The sequence below is a fragment of the Lampetra fluviatilis genome, chromosome 46 (genome assembly GCF_964198595.1).
Source record: "Lampetra fluviatilis chromosome 46, kcLamFluv1.1, whole genome shotgun sequence".
Lineage (NCBI taxonomy): Eukaryota > Metazoa > Chordata > Hyperoartia > Petromyzontiformes > Petromyzontidae > Lampetra > Lampetra fluviatilis.
Window position 1 is genome coordinate 1772196 of NC_136320.1, and position 18009 is coordinate 1790204.

Here is an 18009-nt window from a genome sequence, read left to right on the forward strand (position 1 = left end):
CGGGGGGGGGGGGGCGGGGGGGTGGAGGTGGTGGTGGGGGGGGGGGGCGGCACCTGGAGTCTGGAAGTTGATCCTCCGCATCTCCACGGGGTCCGACGTGTGCAGTGGCGATGTCTCCTTCGCTCCTCCTGGCAGCATCGGCTTCCCCGGGTCCGAGTCACTCCTCTTCCTGTGGTGCCCGGGCAGGGTGGGCGGGTGGGGGGGGCAGCCATCGTAGCTCGTCAATGAAGGAGTTCTGACCCCGCCATGACTCCTGGCTGTTGCTTGACACCCCCCCCCCCGGTTAGATATCCTACACCCCCACTGGGACTGGGTGCCAACGCTCAAAATTGGGACGCGCTCGCTGGGACGCAGAGCCAATTCCGCACCTTGATTACTGATTGTTAAGGTTCCCAGAAGTGTTCGTACCTGTTGCCAGCTCGCCCACACTCTCTCTTCGCTCCCACCTGGTTCACGCTAGCTCAGGCTGTTTCGCGTTCACAGCTGGCACAAACTCACGGAGGAAACTACGAATAGTCGGGCATCGTCTGGGGATTTTATTTCTATCACGGTGGCCGGTGACGGCTGGGTGAGCGATGGCTTCCCGATGTCTTACCTGTCCGGTTTGCTGCGGTTTCCATGAGAGCAGAAGAAGGGGACAAGGACACAAACGTTGTTATCCACTGTCAACGACGCTGCCCGAAACTCGCGATTTGCAAGTGCGACACGGGGGGGGCATTAGTCCGCTGACCAGAGATGATCGCTACCTCCGTGTGCGCGTGTGTGACCCTAATTGAGAACATTTTGCGGTTGGTAGAATATCGCAATTGGCAAATTTGGACGCTGATGTCGGCACACGATGGCCTGCTCTAGCGATTGGCTGTCAGGGGTGGCAGGATCTTTAACGTCCACTGCGAGCGAAGCGGACGGCGCGTAGTCTCTTCACGGTTAACGCCCGCCGCGGCATTAACCAAGGTGGCCGCTTGATTCCAACAGTGAACCTTTGTAACAGAGGGCGGCGAATGCGCTACCGCCGGGGGCACGCCACCTGCTGCACCGCGTGACGTGAAAAAGATGGCCTTGTTGCCGTTGGCAAGCAGCAGCGCCGTGTGATGGATGGTGGCTGGCGACGTGGTGGGTGATGGCGCGTGGGTGGTGTTTTGGCGGGCTATCATAGCGGATATTAAAAATAAATGATCAGACAACGGCGCCCCCCGTCACATCCCATCGGCCGCACGGCCTTCTTGGCAGCACGCATTATGTTTTCGGCAGCATCGGTGGAACACAGGCAAAAAACGCCGGAGCGGTTTCCGACAATCGGCGCCTCGCCAGCGGCAAAGCCGGGCTCGCTTCGAACGGCGTGGGCGAGGGGAAGACGAAGGGACCGCACCTCTTGTAGAGGAGGATCGCTATGACGACGCAGATGATGAAGACGACGGCCAGCACGGGCCCCACCACCCAGAGCAGGCCCTCCTCCTCCTCCGTGATGGGCAGCGGCTCGGGGTCGGGAGACACGACGGGGTCCGAGTAGGGGCTCGCCACGAACATCCGCTAAACGAGTGCAGAGACGGAGAGAGAGAGGTACGACGCAACGGGGTCATTCACTCAACGCGCGGATTCACGAATCATCCTGGCCGGGTCGGCTCAGGGGTTAAAGATGCTCAGCCGGCACATGCTCATTATCCTGGCTCCGATTGCAGCATCATCATCGTCATCGTCTTCTTGATTTTCGTATTCTTCTTCGCTTAATATTCACACCTTTCCTGCCATGCCGGACGTGGCGACGCGTCATGCGGCAACAGACCCCGCCAGCGCAGATACCCAGTTGGGAATCCGCCTGCCAGCAAGGAGCGGCGTTGCTGTGGCTGTTTTACCGACTTAGCCATTTGCGAGTAACTCGTTAACTTTGGCGAACGTGGACCGCGACGCTGGGAAATACTTGGCCTACTGGTTCTCAAATAACCCCACGGAGATCTTGAACGTCCATTGCAGAGCAGACGGTGCGTATTTTTAAACGATGAAATGTATTTATTTATTTACCTGGTCAAGCCCACTGAGCTATAGGGCTCTTATTCAGAATAGACCTGGCTACAAATGGTAGTTCAAGGAAGTGGCTTATGTGGAAATTTATAGCAGCCAAATACTTTAAATGCATATTTCTTAAATGTGGAGGGAAACACCAGAAGACCTGGAGAAATATTCTACACAACCACAGGGAGACATGCAAACTCCAAATATGCAGGCGTCAGGGTCGGGATTGAATCCACGACCTCCTGCATACCAGGCGAGGGAGTTAACATCTCACCACCATGGCCAGATAACCTGTGACCCAGGAAGCTTGCGGTCCGGCTGACCCGAGACCCAGTCGACCTCTGAACCATGTGACCTACGATCTGGGTGACCTGCGACCCGAGCGAGACGCACGGCTCGGAGCGGCATTAACCAGGGCGGCCGTCGGGCTCGCACCGGCAGGAAGTTGGAGGTGGGGGAGGTGGCGGCGCGGGAGTGGCGCTGGCGGTACTCACGCTGCCCGCATCGTGTGGCTCCAGCTCGTAGAGCACGAAGAAGACGTAGTCCTGCCCGGCGGAGAGCCGGCGGTTCACGTGCCCGCCGTACTCCAGCCCGTCGCCCAGCGTGAAGTCGGCGGGGAGCCGCCCCCCCGGGAAGCGGGCCGCCACATACGGCCGCGGCCCCTCGACGTCCCGGGCCGCGCGCGCCACGGGCCCGTGCCGCCTCCGTCTCCTCCTCCGCTGCTGGTTGCCGCCGTCCACGATCTGCGGCGGGAGCGCGGTTTGTGGGGGGGGGGGGGGGGGGAGAGGCGAGCTGCTCGTTGTTGCCGTTTTTGGCCGGATTTTTGTTTAAAGTGGGGCGCGGCGGGTCGTGGCGGGTCGCGGCGAGTCGCGGCGGGTCGCGGCGGGTCGCGGCGGGTCACGGCGGGTCGCGACGGGTCGCGATGAATTGAATTGGCAATGGGTTGTCGCGATTCGGGGGGGGGGGGGCGGGGTTGGGTCACCTCGTCGAGGTCCAGATCGTCGGGAATCTCGGCTGGTTTCACGAAGCGGCCCTTGTGTCTTTTCAGCGGCACGACCACCACGTAGTACGCTCTGCGACATGCAGACGACACGCAGACGACGACGTGCAGACGACACGCGGTCCGTTTTATGGTTTCGTACGCAGACGGGAGAGATGGGCAGTCAGGGTGTGACGATTAACATGGGTTCTTCCGGGTCTAACGATGCATCGATCAATATCACAGATTTTTCTAATGCTTTGTAGCATCTGTCTGTCTGTAACAGGGGGGGGAAGGTCACGATAACTCTCGAAACGATGATCCGATGCCTGCGGCACTCTCGTGAAAAGTTGTGGCCTGAATCGGGCAGGGATCGGCAGCGCCGGGCAGGGCTCCCCCTCACCTCAAGCTGACCTCCTCCGGTGGGTCCGGCAGCTCGGTGGGCAGCGTGCCATCGGGCCGCACACGGCCCAACGCCAGCGGCTTTCCCTGGGGGAGGTCGGGAGCCGTGCGCACCCCCACCTCCTGCTGGAGCCCCCCGGCGCCGTCGCCGCGGCTCGCCAACCCAAAGTAGTACTCGGTGTTGGGCAGCAGGCCGGCGATGCGCTTGCGAGTCGCCCAGCCGTCCACCTCGATCTGCTGCCCGTTGTTCACCACGATCTGCCGTGGGCGGGGTGAAGAGGAGGGTGGCACGCGTGGGAACACGAGCCTCGAGACGAGTGGTGGAAATTCCAGATTCTTAAAAATATTCTATTTTTTCCAGGTAAGGCCGAATGTAGCTATTTTTCAGAAGTGATCTGGCCACAAATGATAGCCCAACGAAGTGGCTTATCATGTGGAAATTTATACTAGATTTGAAGCTTTCGTGACTGCAAGGAATCATATTCTTAGGTTTTTTCGGTAAAGTCACGTAGGTAAAACATCAAAATGAATGAAAATAAAATAAAATAAAACAAAAAATCACGACGTTTTGCATCAAGATGCAGCTAATTCGGCTGTGACGGTCCCACCTGATGACGGAGACTTGTGTTGCCTCCGAAACGTCGTGATTTTTGTTTTATTTTATTTTCATTAATTTTGATGTTTTACCTACGTGACTTTACCGAAAAAACCTAAGAATATGGAAATATATAGCAACGAAATACTCTAAACGCGTGATGTTGATTCAAAATATGGAGGGAAAATCCGGAGGACCCGGAGAAAAATCTGAGCGACCACGGGGAGAGAGATAGATGCAAACTCCAAATACACAGCAGCAGGCATCAGGGCCGGGATCGAACCCACCGCCTCCTGCATACCAGGCGAGGGAGTTAACATCTCGCCACCACTGGGCGGGTCGCGTAATTTTCGACGGGCTAGCCACGAAGTGGTGCGTTGGTCTATCCGTCCATCCTGGGGGGTGGGGGGGGGGTGGGGGGACGGAGCGAAGCGGACGGCACTCCGAGAGTTGGACGTCCAGCCAGTGTGCCGGATCCACATGGGCTCGTGACAACCGCAGAACCGTGACGGAAGGTGATGACTTGGGGGGCGGGGGGGGGGGGAAGCCTTCATCCAGCGGACGGACTGAACACGTCCGATGACAGAGGGATGACGAGCGGGAGGATCAGGGTTATGGGCAAGTGTTGAGATATGCGTTGTTTGTTTTTATTTGATGCTGTTCGGGCGTTCGAGTCAAGGATGAGAGCAGGCGGTGGGTTTGGGATAGGGCTAGGGTTAGTTAGGGTTGGAGATGAAGGTTAAGGCTAGTTCTAGAGTCAGGGTTAAGGGTTAGGGAGAAAAATAAGTTGAAGGTTGTGCTGAGATATCTGGCTTTTTAAGCTCTCGGCTAAGTATCACTATCACCATTGCTAATTATATTCTGGGTGTTGATTAAATGGCAGGACAATTTTATTTGGCTGTCTGCCACCACTATCACCACCACCACCAATATCATCACAACCACCACCGACACCCCCATAGTTACTGTCATCACCACCACCACCAATACCCACCATTCACGGCTAAGTGACAGGGATGCCACCACGGCGCCTGTGCCAGGCCAGGTGCACTTTGAGGCCACGTGAAGTGTCGAAGGCTCGCTGACAGGAGGTCACGGGGCAGACCCAGGTAGTGCCATGGGTTGACCGACTGAGATTACTGGCGGACGCATCACCTGTGCTCCCCACTGTGCCAGGCTAGGTGCAGGAGAAGGTCACGGGACAGACCCAAGTAGTGCCATGGGTTGACCGACTGAGATGACTGGCGGATGCACCACCTGTGCTCCCCACTGTGCCAGGCTAGGTGCAGGAGGAGGTCACGGGGCAGACCCAGGTAGTGCCATGGGTTGACCGACTGAGATTACTGACAGATGCACCACCTGTGCTCCCCACTACCACTGTCACAACCACCACCACTGTCACCACCACCACTGTGACAACCACCACCACTGTCACCACCAAAACTGTCACAACCACCACCATTGTCACCACCAACCCCACCGCCCATATCGTTTCCTTTTCCCGGCACTCATCGATTGATCGTGAACCCTTTTGCGGTGGCGTGGCGCCGGTGACGCCGTGCACACTTAACCTCCGACCTTTAGGGGTGTAGGAGCGGCCGCTGTGATTGTGTTTCCCGTGCCCCCCCCCTCCCCGACCCCTGCTAATGTCTACAGACAAGACGTGTCTCGGCGCTTGCTCTTCCGCCCGATCGAAGGCCAACCTCATGCCAGGGATTAATTGCTCGCCGAACATGTTCCGGCTCACTGTTCGACTGGAGCAGTTGGCACGTGACGAGTAGCCACAGCCATAGCGAGATGTATGGTGGAGGTGGTGTGCCGCATTTAGAAGCGACATGAATCCTAAATTGATCAACCTGTATTGAGGTTTAATATACCAAACGGCCCAGCCAAAGCACGCAAGTATGTTTCTACATTTATCTTGAGATATTTAACCGACTGTGCCTGCAGCATTCTTGATATGCCTACAACCCTATTCGCTCACTCACTCGCCTCCCGATCTACTCACCCACCGACAAACTCATTCAGCCACTCACTTAGCCAACCACCCACTGACTCCCCCACCCACTCGGCCACTCGCCCACTAACTCACCGACTGTTGCCAACAGCATTTCTCACACGACAGTTAGAAGAGGGAGTTACAAATGCAAGGAGCACAGCAACTAAAGGCCCATGCCCCGCAATTGCAAACGACTTCCGGGAACCGCCAGGAAGTTCTCCAGCAGCTGATCTCAAGGCGCGACTGGAGGCACCCAGTGCCGACAGTTCCTGCGAACATCAAGACCCCACCGCAGTTGGTCTACGGTCGTGGAAGAGTAGGCCAAAATACACTGCGAAGCTCCACTTAAGTAGAGGCACCTCTGCCAGCAGCAGCGCGAGCAAATATCAGCGCTGCGCAGACTTGCCAAAGTTTGGACCGTAACGGTAGCACACACACGTGGCCTCTACTTTATTGAAGCGGGAAGGGAGGGCGGGCAGGCGGGCGCCACGTTACATCCATTGCAGCCGCAGTATTAACCGGGGCGGGGGGGGGACACTGGGCTATAACCGCAAACCCGAGTGGCTGACGCTCCTAACGCTCGTGTCGTCGCCTCTCCCCGACAGTGCCCGGCCGGCCCCGTCTCTCCATGAGCTGCACCCAGGCCAACACGGCGCTGGTTGAGTGGCACCAGATCGTGGTGAATCAGGCTGAAGGCAGCCCGGGCTAAGAGGAAAAGGTAAAATTTGGCCGAATGAGTCCTTCCTTTGTGAAGAATGTCGCTGGCTTTTTTTTATCCGGGCGGGGGGTTGGGGGGGCAGACAAAAGTGATTGACCCCCCCCCCCCCAAGGTAGAAACACGCACGGGAGGGAGGAGTGGGGGGCCTGCGTAGCGAGATATGCTTGCCGTGGGAACGGCACGGCCCTGAGCGGGGAGCTGAGATGGGGGGGGGGGCGGTGCGGTGGGGGTGGAGACATGTGAAGAAGCGATAGGGCGGGGAAAGCGATGCGGAGCTTGAACCGCTGAGCGAGAGATGCAAGCGCACGGGCGGTTGGGATGCAGGAGGTATCGCAGGCGGAGAGAGAGAGAGAGACAGAGAAAGAGCAAGCAGAGCAGTGGCGGCCCTGTGTCTTAAACACGCGGGCGGGAGCACAACGCGCCGGATGGTGGAGCGAGCGCGGCACCAACCCTGCGCCGCTCCCATTCCAGCGCTCCCGTGCGAGCGCTCGACCGGGGCGTGGCGGTCGCACCGGCGGTGTTGACCATGTGGGAGTGCACGCTGGGCGGGGTGTCGTTATACCCCCCCCCGGTAGTGCCTTCGTGGTATTGCCCCATTGGTAGTACCCCCTTGGTCGTGTTCCTGTGAAAGTGCCCCCTGGTAGTACCCCCCCTTGGTAGTGCCCCTTTGGTAGTGCCCCCCCCCACCCCACCTTGAAGGGCTGCTGGGGGCTGTAGGAGTCCGGCAGCTCCCAGGTGAGCAAGGCCGAGGAGCGGCTCACCGACTTCACCCCAAAGTTCTTCACGAAAGCTGCTGGAGGCAAAAAGGCACAGGGCGGAGGAGGGGAGAGGGCGAGGAGGAGGAGGAGAGGTGGTGCGGCGGGGCAGGGAAGGGAGAACAACGGGGCCCAGGTGAGAAGCTCGTCAACCGATTTGCTCGTCGATCAGACGAGTGGATGGCAACCGTCGGAGAGGAGATGGAACCGTCCCTCCCGAGCACAATCCGAGACGCACACGCTCCCGCGATCGTGACGGGGAGTGATCGCAGCACGGCCTCCCGCTCCGATCGGCAACGAACACACTGCCGCGTCCTTCCCAACGAAAACAATCGACACCCTCTCGCGATTGAATTCCGGATCAGATTCAATCGCGCGTCGAGCGGGCGGCACCGCCGCACACTCGCTCGCTCGTTCGCTCGCCACTGTTCGCGCGGCCGTGAGTTCACGGCTGTGCGAACAAAAAGCCCTGAACGTCCGTGGGTTTGCCATCGGCCACCGGCAGTGACCCCAACCACAGATTTGCAGCTCCGTTGCAGAGCGCGCTCGCTCGCTCGCTCGCTCCCTGGCTTGCTGGCTGGCTGGGTGGTTCGCTCGTTCGCGACGGCCCGAGTCCACCCAACGCCGAGTCCATCCGGCACGGCGCAGTGGCAGCATCCAGGGTGGCGGCCACGAAGAGTCGGACCTGATCCTGATCATCTCTCGCCGAGAAGAGTTGCTCCTCATCCTGGCGGCGGCTGGAGGCCACGGGACCTGGCTGGCGCCGTGTACCGTGGTACCGGTCGCCCGAAGCGGCGGGGGGTGTGGGGGGGCGGTTGCGGTGTAGACGCTCCATCGGCCTTACCCCTGTCGCCGGTGCCCGATGGCGCAATTCGCGCCTGAATGCTGGGGCTGTAGGGCCCGGGGCCCTGCGCCGTGTGCGCTCGCACGCGGATGTCGTAGGTGGCGCCGGCGCGCAGCCCCGCAAGCGCCTGCTCCGTCGTCGCGTCGGCGCCCGCCGCCGGCTCCACCTCGGCGAGCTGCTCGGCGGCGCCGTCGATGTCGCGGCACGACAGCGTGTACCGCGACACGCGCCCGTTGCGCTCGGGGAGCGCCGGCGCCTCCCAGGCCACCTGCACGCCGGTGGCCGTCGCCGCCACCACGCGCAGGCCGCGCGGGAAGCCCGACGGCGCCGCCTCGGGGGTCACGACCTCGCGCGTGGCCTCTTCGCCGAGCCCGGCGCGGTTGCGCGCCGACAGGCGGAACGAGTAGACGGCGCCGCGGTGCAGCTCCGTCACCGTGTAGTGGTCCTCGCGCGTCGAGAAGTCGAGGGAGGTGGGGCGGTCGCCGTCAGCGCGGCCGAACGCGAGGCGGTATCCGAGCAGCGCGCCGTGGGTCTCTGTGGGCGCCTGCCACTGCACCAACGCCGTGTTGGCCTGGGTGTAGCTCACGGAGAGACGGGGCCGGCCGGGCACTGTCGGGGAGAGGCGACGACACGAGCGTTAGGAGCGTCAGCCACTCGGGTTTGCGGTTCGAGCCCAGTGGTTCCCCCCCCCGCCCGCCCCGGTTAATACTGCGGCTGCAATGGATGTAACGTGGCGCCCGCCTGCCCGCCACGTGTGTGTGCTACTGTTACGGTCCAAACTTTTCCAAGTCTGCGCAGCGCTCATATTTATTTTCTCACGCCACTGCTGGCAGAGGTGCCTCTGCTTATGTGGAGCTTTGGAGTGTATTTTGGCCTACTCTTCCACGACCGTCGACCAACTGCGGCGAATTAGAATCTGTATTTATACTGGAGGAATTCGATAAAGCAAATGAAGCTCTTTCTCACGGAATCCATTCCCACTGCTGGCTGCACAGGGGCGGTGGAGTGAGGGATTTAAGAAACTTTCAATCGCACCAATGACCTCTGGACTGCAAGTCCGGTGGCGCTGTTATCCATTGAACCGTGGAAGCCTTCGGAAAGAGTGAGTGCATGCATGAGTGTGCGTGAGCATGTGCGTGAGTGCGTGTGTGTGAGAGTGCGTGTGTGTGAGAGTGAGTGTGTGAGTGTGCGAGTGCGTGCATATGTGAGTGCGTGCGTGAGTGCGTGAGTGCGTGCGTGTGTGAGTGCATGCGTGTGTGAGTCTGTGAGTGCGTGAGTGTGTGAGTGAGTTCGTGAGTGCGTGCGTGAGTGCGTGCGTGAGTGCGTGCGTGTGTGAGTGCATGCGTGCGTGAGTCTGTGAGGGTGTGAGTGCGTTCGTGAGTGCGTGCGTGCATATGCGAGTGCGTGTGTGCGTGAGTGTGTGAGTGCGTGCATGAGTGCGTGCGTGAATGTGTGCATGTGTGTGAGAATGCGTGAGTGTGCACGTGAGTGTGTGCGAGTGTGAGTGCGTGCGTGTGTGTGTGAATGCATGCGTGCGTACGAAGCTGCGGGCTGGCGACGATTAGGAACTTCCCCTCTGATTTTATTGTCCTCCATTAAACCCATTCGGCCATAAAATCGACAGAAGTTTGCACTTTTTTTGTTTTGCCGTCGTTAAAGAGAAAAATTAAAATTTCGGGGATAATAGCAATAACAGAAAGAAAACCGCCACATGCGGCCGCACAGTTGTTTATCTGGCAATCTGTCTCGAGTAATCGTCTCGATAAATAAAAGCCCAGCAGGTGTTCGCCTGGCACTGCCCCCCGTAGGCATCGGCTACCGTCGGATCGGCCCTGAGCATTAGAGTGGTTGTTGTCCCTCCCCCGCACCTCCAATTCGCACGGTTGGCTACGTACGGTGCGAAAGAAGTTCAACGTACACCCACATACATAGACTCACACGGAGACCCATAGACTCACACAGAGACCTATAGTTTGTTGTCTTTCCCTCTGATTAGTACAGCTGGCTACTTACCGTGCAAAAGAAGTTCAACATACACGCAACAACAATGACCGCCATTCACCACTAAGTGGCGGTGATGTCATCAAGGCCACGTGAAGTGTACACTGGGCAGACCCAGGTGCGATGGGTCGATGGACTGAGATGACTGGCCGATCCACCACCTGTGCCCCTTACTGTGCCAACTTGCTGTATTTTAGCCACCCGGCGCTGCGCTCATTGTACTGAGCGTCGCTCCTCTGCCCTCCATTGTTGCTGGAGGGCGACTGCCTCTAACTGCCCAGTAGCGTCCTTCATGGGCCTCCTCCATAGAGGCCGATCTTGACACTGCTGGAACCGGTCATTGGCAAGTCCACTCAGCTCCACATCTTCTTTTACCACATTACTCCATCTCTTCTCTAGCCCATGCCACGCCTGTTTAGTCCCCTCTATCCAGCCGAACAAAAGCTGCGGGCTACATGACCCAGCCAACACAGCCTTGCCTGCCGGAAGAGCTCACCGATGGGACTTCATCCATATCTTTCGAGGATTTGTGAACCCACACAATCTAGCCTGGTTAAAACCAGGATGGAACGTAGTCAGGCCACATTTCGCAAGCGTAGAGAAGGGAGGACAGGACCATAGCCGAGAAGACCCAAAGCTTCGTGTGGAGCGACATATCAGGGAGCTTCCAGACAGCGTTAAACAGCCGATGAAAAGTTAATGCCGCTCGACTGATTCAGAGTGAGACCTCTGCTGTCAAACTGAAGCCGGTCATGAGCACACTCCCCAGGTATGAAAAACTCTCCACTCTCTCCACAACTGCCCCATCACCAATTAGGAGTTGTGGAGGTGATGTGTCTGATAGTCCAAAATACCCAGGCAGGTGCTTAGCTTTGGCGGGGCTAATGGTAAGGCGCCATCTGTTGGTGGCACATTGCAGGTTCGGCAGCAGCGCCTCAAACTCCTCCTCCGAGTGAGCAGCAATCACCAGATCATCGGAATACGTAACATGGTTGACCAATAGGGAGCCATCCCTTGACCGCACCTGGGCATTGATCAGCCTCCCTTTGGTTCTGTACCAGATACTAGGTGGTCGAAATAGATGTTAAATAATGTGGGAGCCAGAGGACATCCCTGTCACACCCCAAGTTGAACAGGGAATGGCTCCAACTCCTGGCCACGTCGTTTTACCCGGGTCTGCTCACCATCATAAAGGTCCTTAATGATTATGAGCAGAGAGCCATGGATTCCAAAAGCAAAAATAACAACTCAGAGCCCAAGCCTACTGATGGTATCGAACCCAGACCGTGGAGCGGGAGAGGCCTTGCCCACCTGCTCCGAGCGTGACGACCAGACGAGGTTTGCTGCGGGCCCCGTCTCCCTTGGCCGTGTATGCCGCCACTGTCACGGAGTACGTCGTTTCGGGGGTCAGGGCTCCGATAATCATCTCCTATGGGCACGGGGGGGGGGGTGTGGCAGGACATGGGGGCAGCAAGGGTTGGGTTGTATCGTGGGGGGCGAAGGGTAGAGGGAGGAGTGAGAGAGAGGCAGCGAGTGTTATACACGCTTCCCAATTAAAGTGGCGGGGAGGGAGGGGTGGGCGATAACTCTCATAAAGATGATGCAAAACGAACGACACTTTAATGTGGAGTTGTGTAGCTACTGGGGAATCACACTGGGGACCACTGCCACGTTGACCCAAGGATTTGCCTAAAACTCGCAGAGACACAAATGTGCTTTGCCTCGGCAGCCACCCGCCAGATTCCACGCTGATGAATTAAACCGTTCCGAGAAGTTGGACACAACCCGCGCTGTGTGGGCTCCCCCACCTTGACCATCGCACACTGACCAGCGCGGTGATGTATGATCAAACAACCCCCACGACCCGCAATGCGTGGGGAGTCGCTCATGGGCTGGACAATCACGTTGATTTCTCATTGCCAATCTCATTTAAACATAAATATGGGAGGAGGGGGTGGTTTATCTGCTTGGGGTATGGGAGTGGTGGCGCATTTCTATTCCAGTTGAGTGGTATGCGAACCAGTCTTGGGCCCTCATCGACCGAGCCGCCGAGCAGCGGATTGAGAATGGGCGGTGGGAGGTGCGGTGCGAGGGCTGTGTGGGCAAATCGCTGTGCTCACGTGTTCGGTGGAATCGCTGGCGTCCGCCTGGATACCGGCCGGCACGTCCGGGCCGAGGAGGGAAGAGAGGAAGGGGAGAGATCAGTGCGCGTGGTAAACATCGAGCGTGCGGTAAAACACGTGCGCGTGGCGAGAGTGCGCAGGTGAGCGCAGGTGCGAGGAGTGGTGCGTGTGCGAATGTGTGGGCGAGTGTGCAGGGCCAGCCCTTGTGTGTGTATGCACAGGCGTGCATGCTGACCAGTGCGCGGTTGAGCGCACGTGCGGGGGCTAGAATGCAGGCAGTGTAGAGGTTGAGTCGGGGTAAGAGTACGAGCGAGTGTGCGGGTGAGCGTATGAACGAGTGTACAGGCGAGCAGGCGGGTGAGCGTGTGAGTACGCGTGCGAGCGTGCGTGCGAGCGTACAGGTGAGTGCACATGCGCGCGTGAGCGTGCAGAGCGGCCGCCCACCTGCGCGTCGGGCAGCATGACGTCGCGCAGCTGCGTCGCTCCGCGCGGCTCCCCGTTGACGATGCGCACCAGGTGGACGTGGAAGCCGCGGACGGCTCCGTGCTGCCGCCCGGGCGCCGGCGGGCGCCACGACACGCGCAACGCCGTGGCGTTCAGCGGCTCCGACTCCACGCGGCGGGGCGGCCCGCTCGGCACTGATCCCCAGGCGGCGACACGGCACAGCTCAAACCGCGTACGTGCGTACGACCGCCCGATCCCATTGACTCGGGTCGCCGCGATACGGCGATGCTAACGGCGAATAGACATCGCACGATGCGAGATCCACGATCATCCGACGTCTAAGAAGGGGTGGCAGTGCCAACACTTTGCCCCTCTGCACGCGACCCGCCGATTGGCTAACCCAGGCGCTGGGTGGACAGGCGCAGGGCGATTGAGGAACCGTGCTCGTTGTTTGAACGGCCACACCGGGAGGTGGAATCGAAGCGGTGACCCCAGGATTGCAGGTCCGGTGTGCGAACCGTTCCACTTTCGGTTATTACGTGGCAAGGTCCACAGTGATCGCACCGTGCGCCTTCAGGAAAACATCTTCGTCTCGTGATTATCGGTGCCCGTTCAACTCTCATGAAATATTTTATCGACTGGCAAATTACCTACGCAACGTCAAGCGCAACAACAATTATTTTACGGTTCCAAGAAATTGCGCTCGCTCCATCGCCAAGGCAACGCGAGTTTCAGCAGCACTTTTCATCGTCACGGACGATGTTACGATTACCGTGGATCGCACATCGTACGACATACCGCAAGGTACCGCCAGCTCGCAGCGACCTGACTAACTTTACTATCACGGCCGACGGACCACGGCGGCCGTCCCCCGGGTTTGCCGAAACCGCGCCGCAGTGCAGCCGGATCCGGCAAAAGAGACTTTCTGCCAGGAGAGTTAGAGTCGCCGAGGGGCCGGACCGGAGAGCAAAGGAATGTCGCCACAGCGAAGAAGTTGGCGGCGGCGGCGTGAGCACCGGACACCAGAAAGCGGAGCACAAAAATACAAAAAGAGGGGCCTGGCGATGCGGCTGAGTTAGAATCCCAATCTTTTATCTATACAGTAAAACCTTGGATTGCGAGTAACTTGGTCTGCGAGTGTTTTGCAAGACGAGCAAAATTTTTTAATAAATATTAATTTGATAAACGAGCGAGGTCTTGCAATACGAGTAGCACGTGTTTACGCTTTGTCTGCCGAGCGTCACGTGATCACAACTGATATACGAGTGCTTTGATATACGAGTGCTTTGGATTACAAACACGTTTCCGGAACGAATTATGCTCGCAATCCAAGGTTTTACTATATTTACTTCTAGGGCTATGTTCAGGAGGAAAACTCGTACTCAGAGTGCTGTTTTAGGTTAGAGGTAATGCTAGCACGAGTGGATAATTGTTCGAGTCACAAATAGATGGAGGGCTGCAACAAGTGGTTGTTGTCTAAGTTGTTTTGGGGCTTTAAGCAGTGACAGGGCGAGCGGTGGTCGGCTCGTTGGTCAGGGTTCGTACTCGCGGCTGATTGGCGAGTTGGTTAGACCAGGGTAATTACAGGTGTGAGTTCGTCGCTTGGGAGTAGGGCCAGCATTTCGTACATCACAGGATTCGTTAGGTCGAGACATTGTTTGGATAGTTGGTTCGAGTTAGCGGCCGTTTAGGCTCGTCGGTCAGAGTCAGGGGTAGAGCTGGCGCCCGTAAGCCGGTTGGCTAAATCGGATCGAACTCGGACCGGGGGCTCGCGTTAGCATTTGACCAGCGGGTGCCCTCAGCCCTGACCTCCACCCAAAACGTCTCGCCCCTCACCCTGCCCCTCCCCATCGCCACGCATCTCCCTTCCAGTGTCCGCCCCGGCCAGTGCGGTGGTCACGTCGCCGTGCTGGTTAGTCCGGCGCGGGTGGGAGGGGTTTGAAAGAAGGGGGGGGGGGGGGGTCAAGGAGACAGCCAAGACACCGGCGCTCGCCGGGATGATTCCAGAAAGTCCTCTCGGTTTATTGCTTTTTTTTTTCTGGCCCCTGGGCACGGAATCACACTTGGCAGCGAGCGGCGGCCACGGTGATATATATATTTCAGCTCTCCAAGAAAACGGCACGTGCTCGGTTGTAATGGATTAGTTTATTATTTAATTCGTTGAAGAAGAAGGGAGGAAGAGGAGAGGCGATGAATTACAGAGACAGAGAGACATGGAGAGAGAGAGAGCGAGTCAAGAGAGCCAGAGAGAAGGGTTGCGGAAGAACGAGGCGACACGCAAAGCGTTTTCAGTGCCTCCTTTATTGGCCGAGCGCGCAGAGGATGCAGCAACCGGCGGTGCAGGTGTGCAGCGCAGTGCAGGTGTGCAGCGCAGTGCAGGTGTGCAGCGCAGTGCAGGTGTGCAGCGCAGTGTAGGTGTGCAGCACGCTGGGACACCGACACGGCACCACAGGCAGCACACGTGGTTAGGCAGTACAGGCGGTTGGTTATAGGAAGCACAGGCAGGCAGGCGGGGTTAGGCAGTACAGACGGTTATAGGCAGGCAGGTCGGTATAGGCAGTACAGGTGGTTTATAGGCAGTATAGGCAATACAGGGCCTTGGTTAACAGGCAATGGGATTGCTCGAGCATCATTAGGGGCGTCCACACTGTGTGTATGTGTGCGTCGAGGCCCAGATTGGAGAACGTGGGTTGCACGTGGACGGAGCGACGTTGGGGAGAGGAAGAGAGATGAGACGCATTGAGAAGAGAGACTACGAGAGATGCATTCAGACGACGTATGGGATGGAGATGGGAGGCAGTTTGCATTGGGAAGTGAGATCGGAAGTGCATTCAGCAGAGATACACAGGACATCTGTGAAAACTACTGGACGTCAGTGAAAAAGAGCTTTATAGCTCGTCGGATTCCTCCAGTATAAATAAATGTTCTGATTGTGAGACTCATCAGGAGGGCAGGTACGAGCATGAGAGGTAAGGAGATGGATCGAGAAGGCGAGGCGAAGAGGGGTCGCAAATTATTCGGAAGAGACGCACGCGCGGGCGAGAGCTGTACGAGATAAACGGGAGAGATGTTATCGGAAGAGACGGAGAGATGCGTGGATGGAGCGGGTGGGAAGAGTGCCTAATGCCACTCCACTGCAGGCCACGGAAAGGGAGGGGGGATGGTGGCCTGCATTATGCGATTACAACACCGACATACCCAAGCCCACGTGGTTGGACGGCGGGCCGTGTGAAACAAAATTCGAGTTCGCTAATTTAACTTCAAAGCCGCAGCGAGCCGCCTTTCACGGCTAAATGTGAGCGACGCCGAGGGCCGGATTAAGTGAGCTCATGGGCCGGATTTTGGGGGCCATTCCGCGCAAGTTTGGACAGCGCAGCCTCCCCCGGGGGTTAGTGGAGACTTGACTGTCACGGACGGTTCGGTTATCCAAGGGGGGGGGGGGGGGCTTAAGAGAAGTAACACGATGACGCGCAACGCAAGTGAGCAGAAGCAGGGGGCCCGGCGTACTGTGTTATTAAGGAGGATACGCAGACTTTGTTGTTAAGGAGGATACGGAGATTGTGTTAAGGAGGACACTGAGACTGTGTTGCTAAGGAGGACACGGAGACTTTGTTCTTAAGGAGGACACGGAGGCTTTGTTGTTAAGGAGGATACGGAGACTGTTGTTAAGGAGGACACTGAGACTGTGTTACTAAGGAGGACACGGAGACTTTGTTCTTAAGGAGGACACGGAGGCTTTGTTGTTAAGGAGGACACGGAGACTGTGTTCTTAAGGAGGACACGGATGCTTTGTTGTTAAGGAGGACACTGAGACTGTGTTGTTAAGGAGGACACTGAGACTGTGTTGTTAAGGAGGACACGGAGACTGTGTTGTTAAGGAGGACACGGAGACTGTTGTTAAGGAGGACACGGAGACTGTTGTTAAGGAGGACACGGAGACTGTTGCTAAGGAGGACACGGAGACTGTGTTGTTAAGGAGGACACGGAGACTGTGTTGTTAAGGAGGACACGGAGACTTTGTTGTTAAGGAGGACACGGAGACTTTGTTGTTAAGGAGGACACGGAGACTGTGTTGTTAAGGAGGACACGGAGACTTTGTTGTTAAGGAGGGCACTGAGACTGTTGCTAAGGAGGACACGGAGACTGTTGTTAAGGAGGACACGGAGACTTTGTTGTTAAGGAGGGCACTGAGACTGTTGCTAAGGAGGACACGGAGACTGTTGCTAAGGAGGACACGGAGACTGTTGTTAAGGAGGACACGGAGACTGTGTTGTTAAGGAGGACACGGAGACTGTGTTGTTAAGGAGGACACGGAGACTGTTGTTAAGGAGGACACGGATACTCTGTTGCTAAGGAGGCAACAGGTGGCTCAAGTTAAACTCTGGTAACCCCCCCCACCACTCAAACCCAATTATCAGTGTGGCATTTGTTGCAGAAGTTTGTGGTTCGATTCCAAGCGGTCGCCCTGGTGAATACTGCAGTGTGAATTAACTGCAAAAATACTACTCCTGTGTTACTCGCCGTCTGCCTCACTGCGGACGTTAAATATCCCACGGTGTCATTCGCAAGAGTAGGCCATTCTGTGCCGGAGGAACGGTCAAAACTACTTGAAAAATGACTCAATTGAGATTAAGCATAGCAATCATTGCACCATCCATCCCCCCCCCGCTCCCCCTCCCTCTCCTCCACTGCACAAAAAGACTTGGCAGGACCCGTCGTGGTGAGGATTTCTTCTCGCCAATTAATAGATTACGGAGCGGGGCAATCGGTGCGCGCAATCAATTCCGTTCATTTAGACCCGGGGGGGGGGGGGGGGTCGGCAAGCATAACAACAAGAGCCATTTTTTTTTGCGATTTCGGAACAACAAAAAACAAAAACTCAATGAATAACGCCACGAAGGAGTTCCTGAAAGGAGCCACCCGCGTGCGGCTCTGGAGCTGTAGGTTTTTGCTGACCCCCGATTTCGACGATCCCTGGAGAGAGCGAGCGAGCGAGCGCACAGCCCGCAGAGTGCGCCGGCGTGGCCACACGTGTCGCCCTTGCACGGGCTCTGCCAAGGGACAACCTCTCTCTTGCTTGCGGGACATTAGAACAATATATATATATAAATAATAATCCATGTCTTAAATCACTAAAAA

The 18009-nt window shown here is 57.4% G+C and overlaps 1 protein-coding gene across 24 annotated transcripts in view; it reads right to left on the reverse strand.

Moving 5' to 3' along the window:
• The window catches only part of PTPRD (protein tyrosine phosphatase receptor type D), a 214913-nt gene that overhangs the window by 21945 nt on the left and 174959 nt on the right, over positions 1–18009 (reverse strand). For 7 of the 24 annotated variants that reach the window (XM_078876899.1, XM_078876909.1, XM_078876894.1 and 4 more), the window contains 11 exons: positions 12871–13064; positions 12424–12450; positions 11615–11732; positions 8303–8911; positions 7396–7496; positions 3393–3649; positions 2993–3083; positions 2505–2753; positions 1370–1530; positions 596–607; positions 54–169 (listed from right to left, as the gene is read on the reverse strand). In XM_078876899.1, the coding sequence (XP_078733025.1) occupies positions 54–169; positions 596–607; positions 1370–1530; positions 2505–2753; positions 2993–3083; positions 3393–3649; positions 7396–7496; positions 8303–8911; positions 11615–11732; positions 12424–12450; positions 12871–13064 (1935 nt within the window). The remainder of the gene's footprint in view (positions 1–53; positions 170–595; positions 608–1369; positions 1531–2504; positions 2754–2992; positions 3084–3392; positions 3650–7395; positions 7497–8302; positions 8912–11614; positions 11733–12423; positions 12451–12870; positions 13065–18009) is intronic. The other 17 variants (XM_078876904.1, XM_078876905.1, XM_078876902.1 and 14 more) reach the window with 7 other exon arrangements.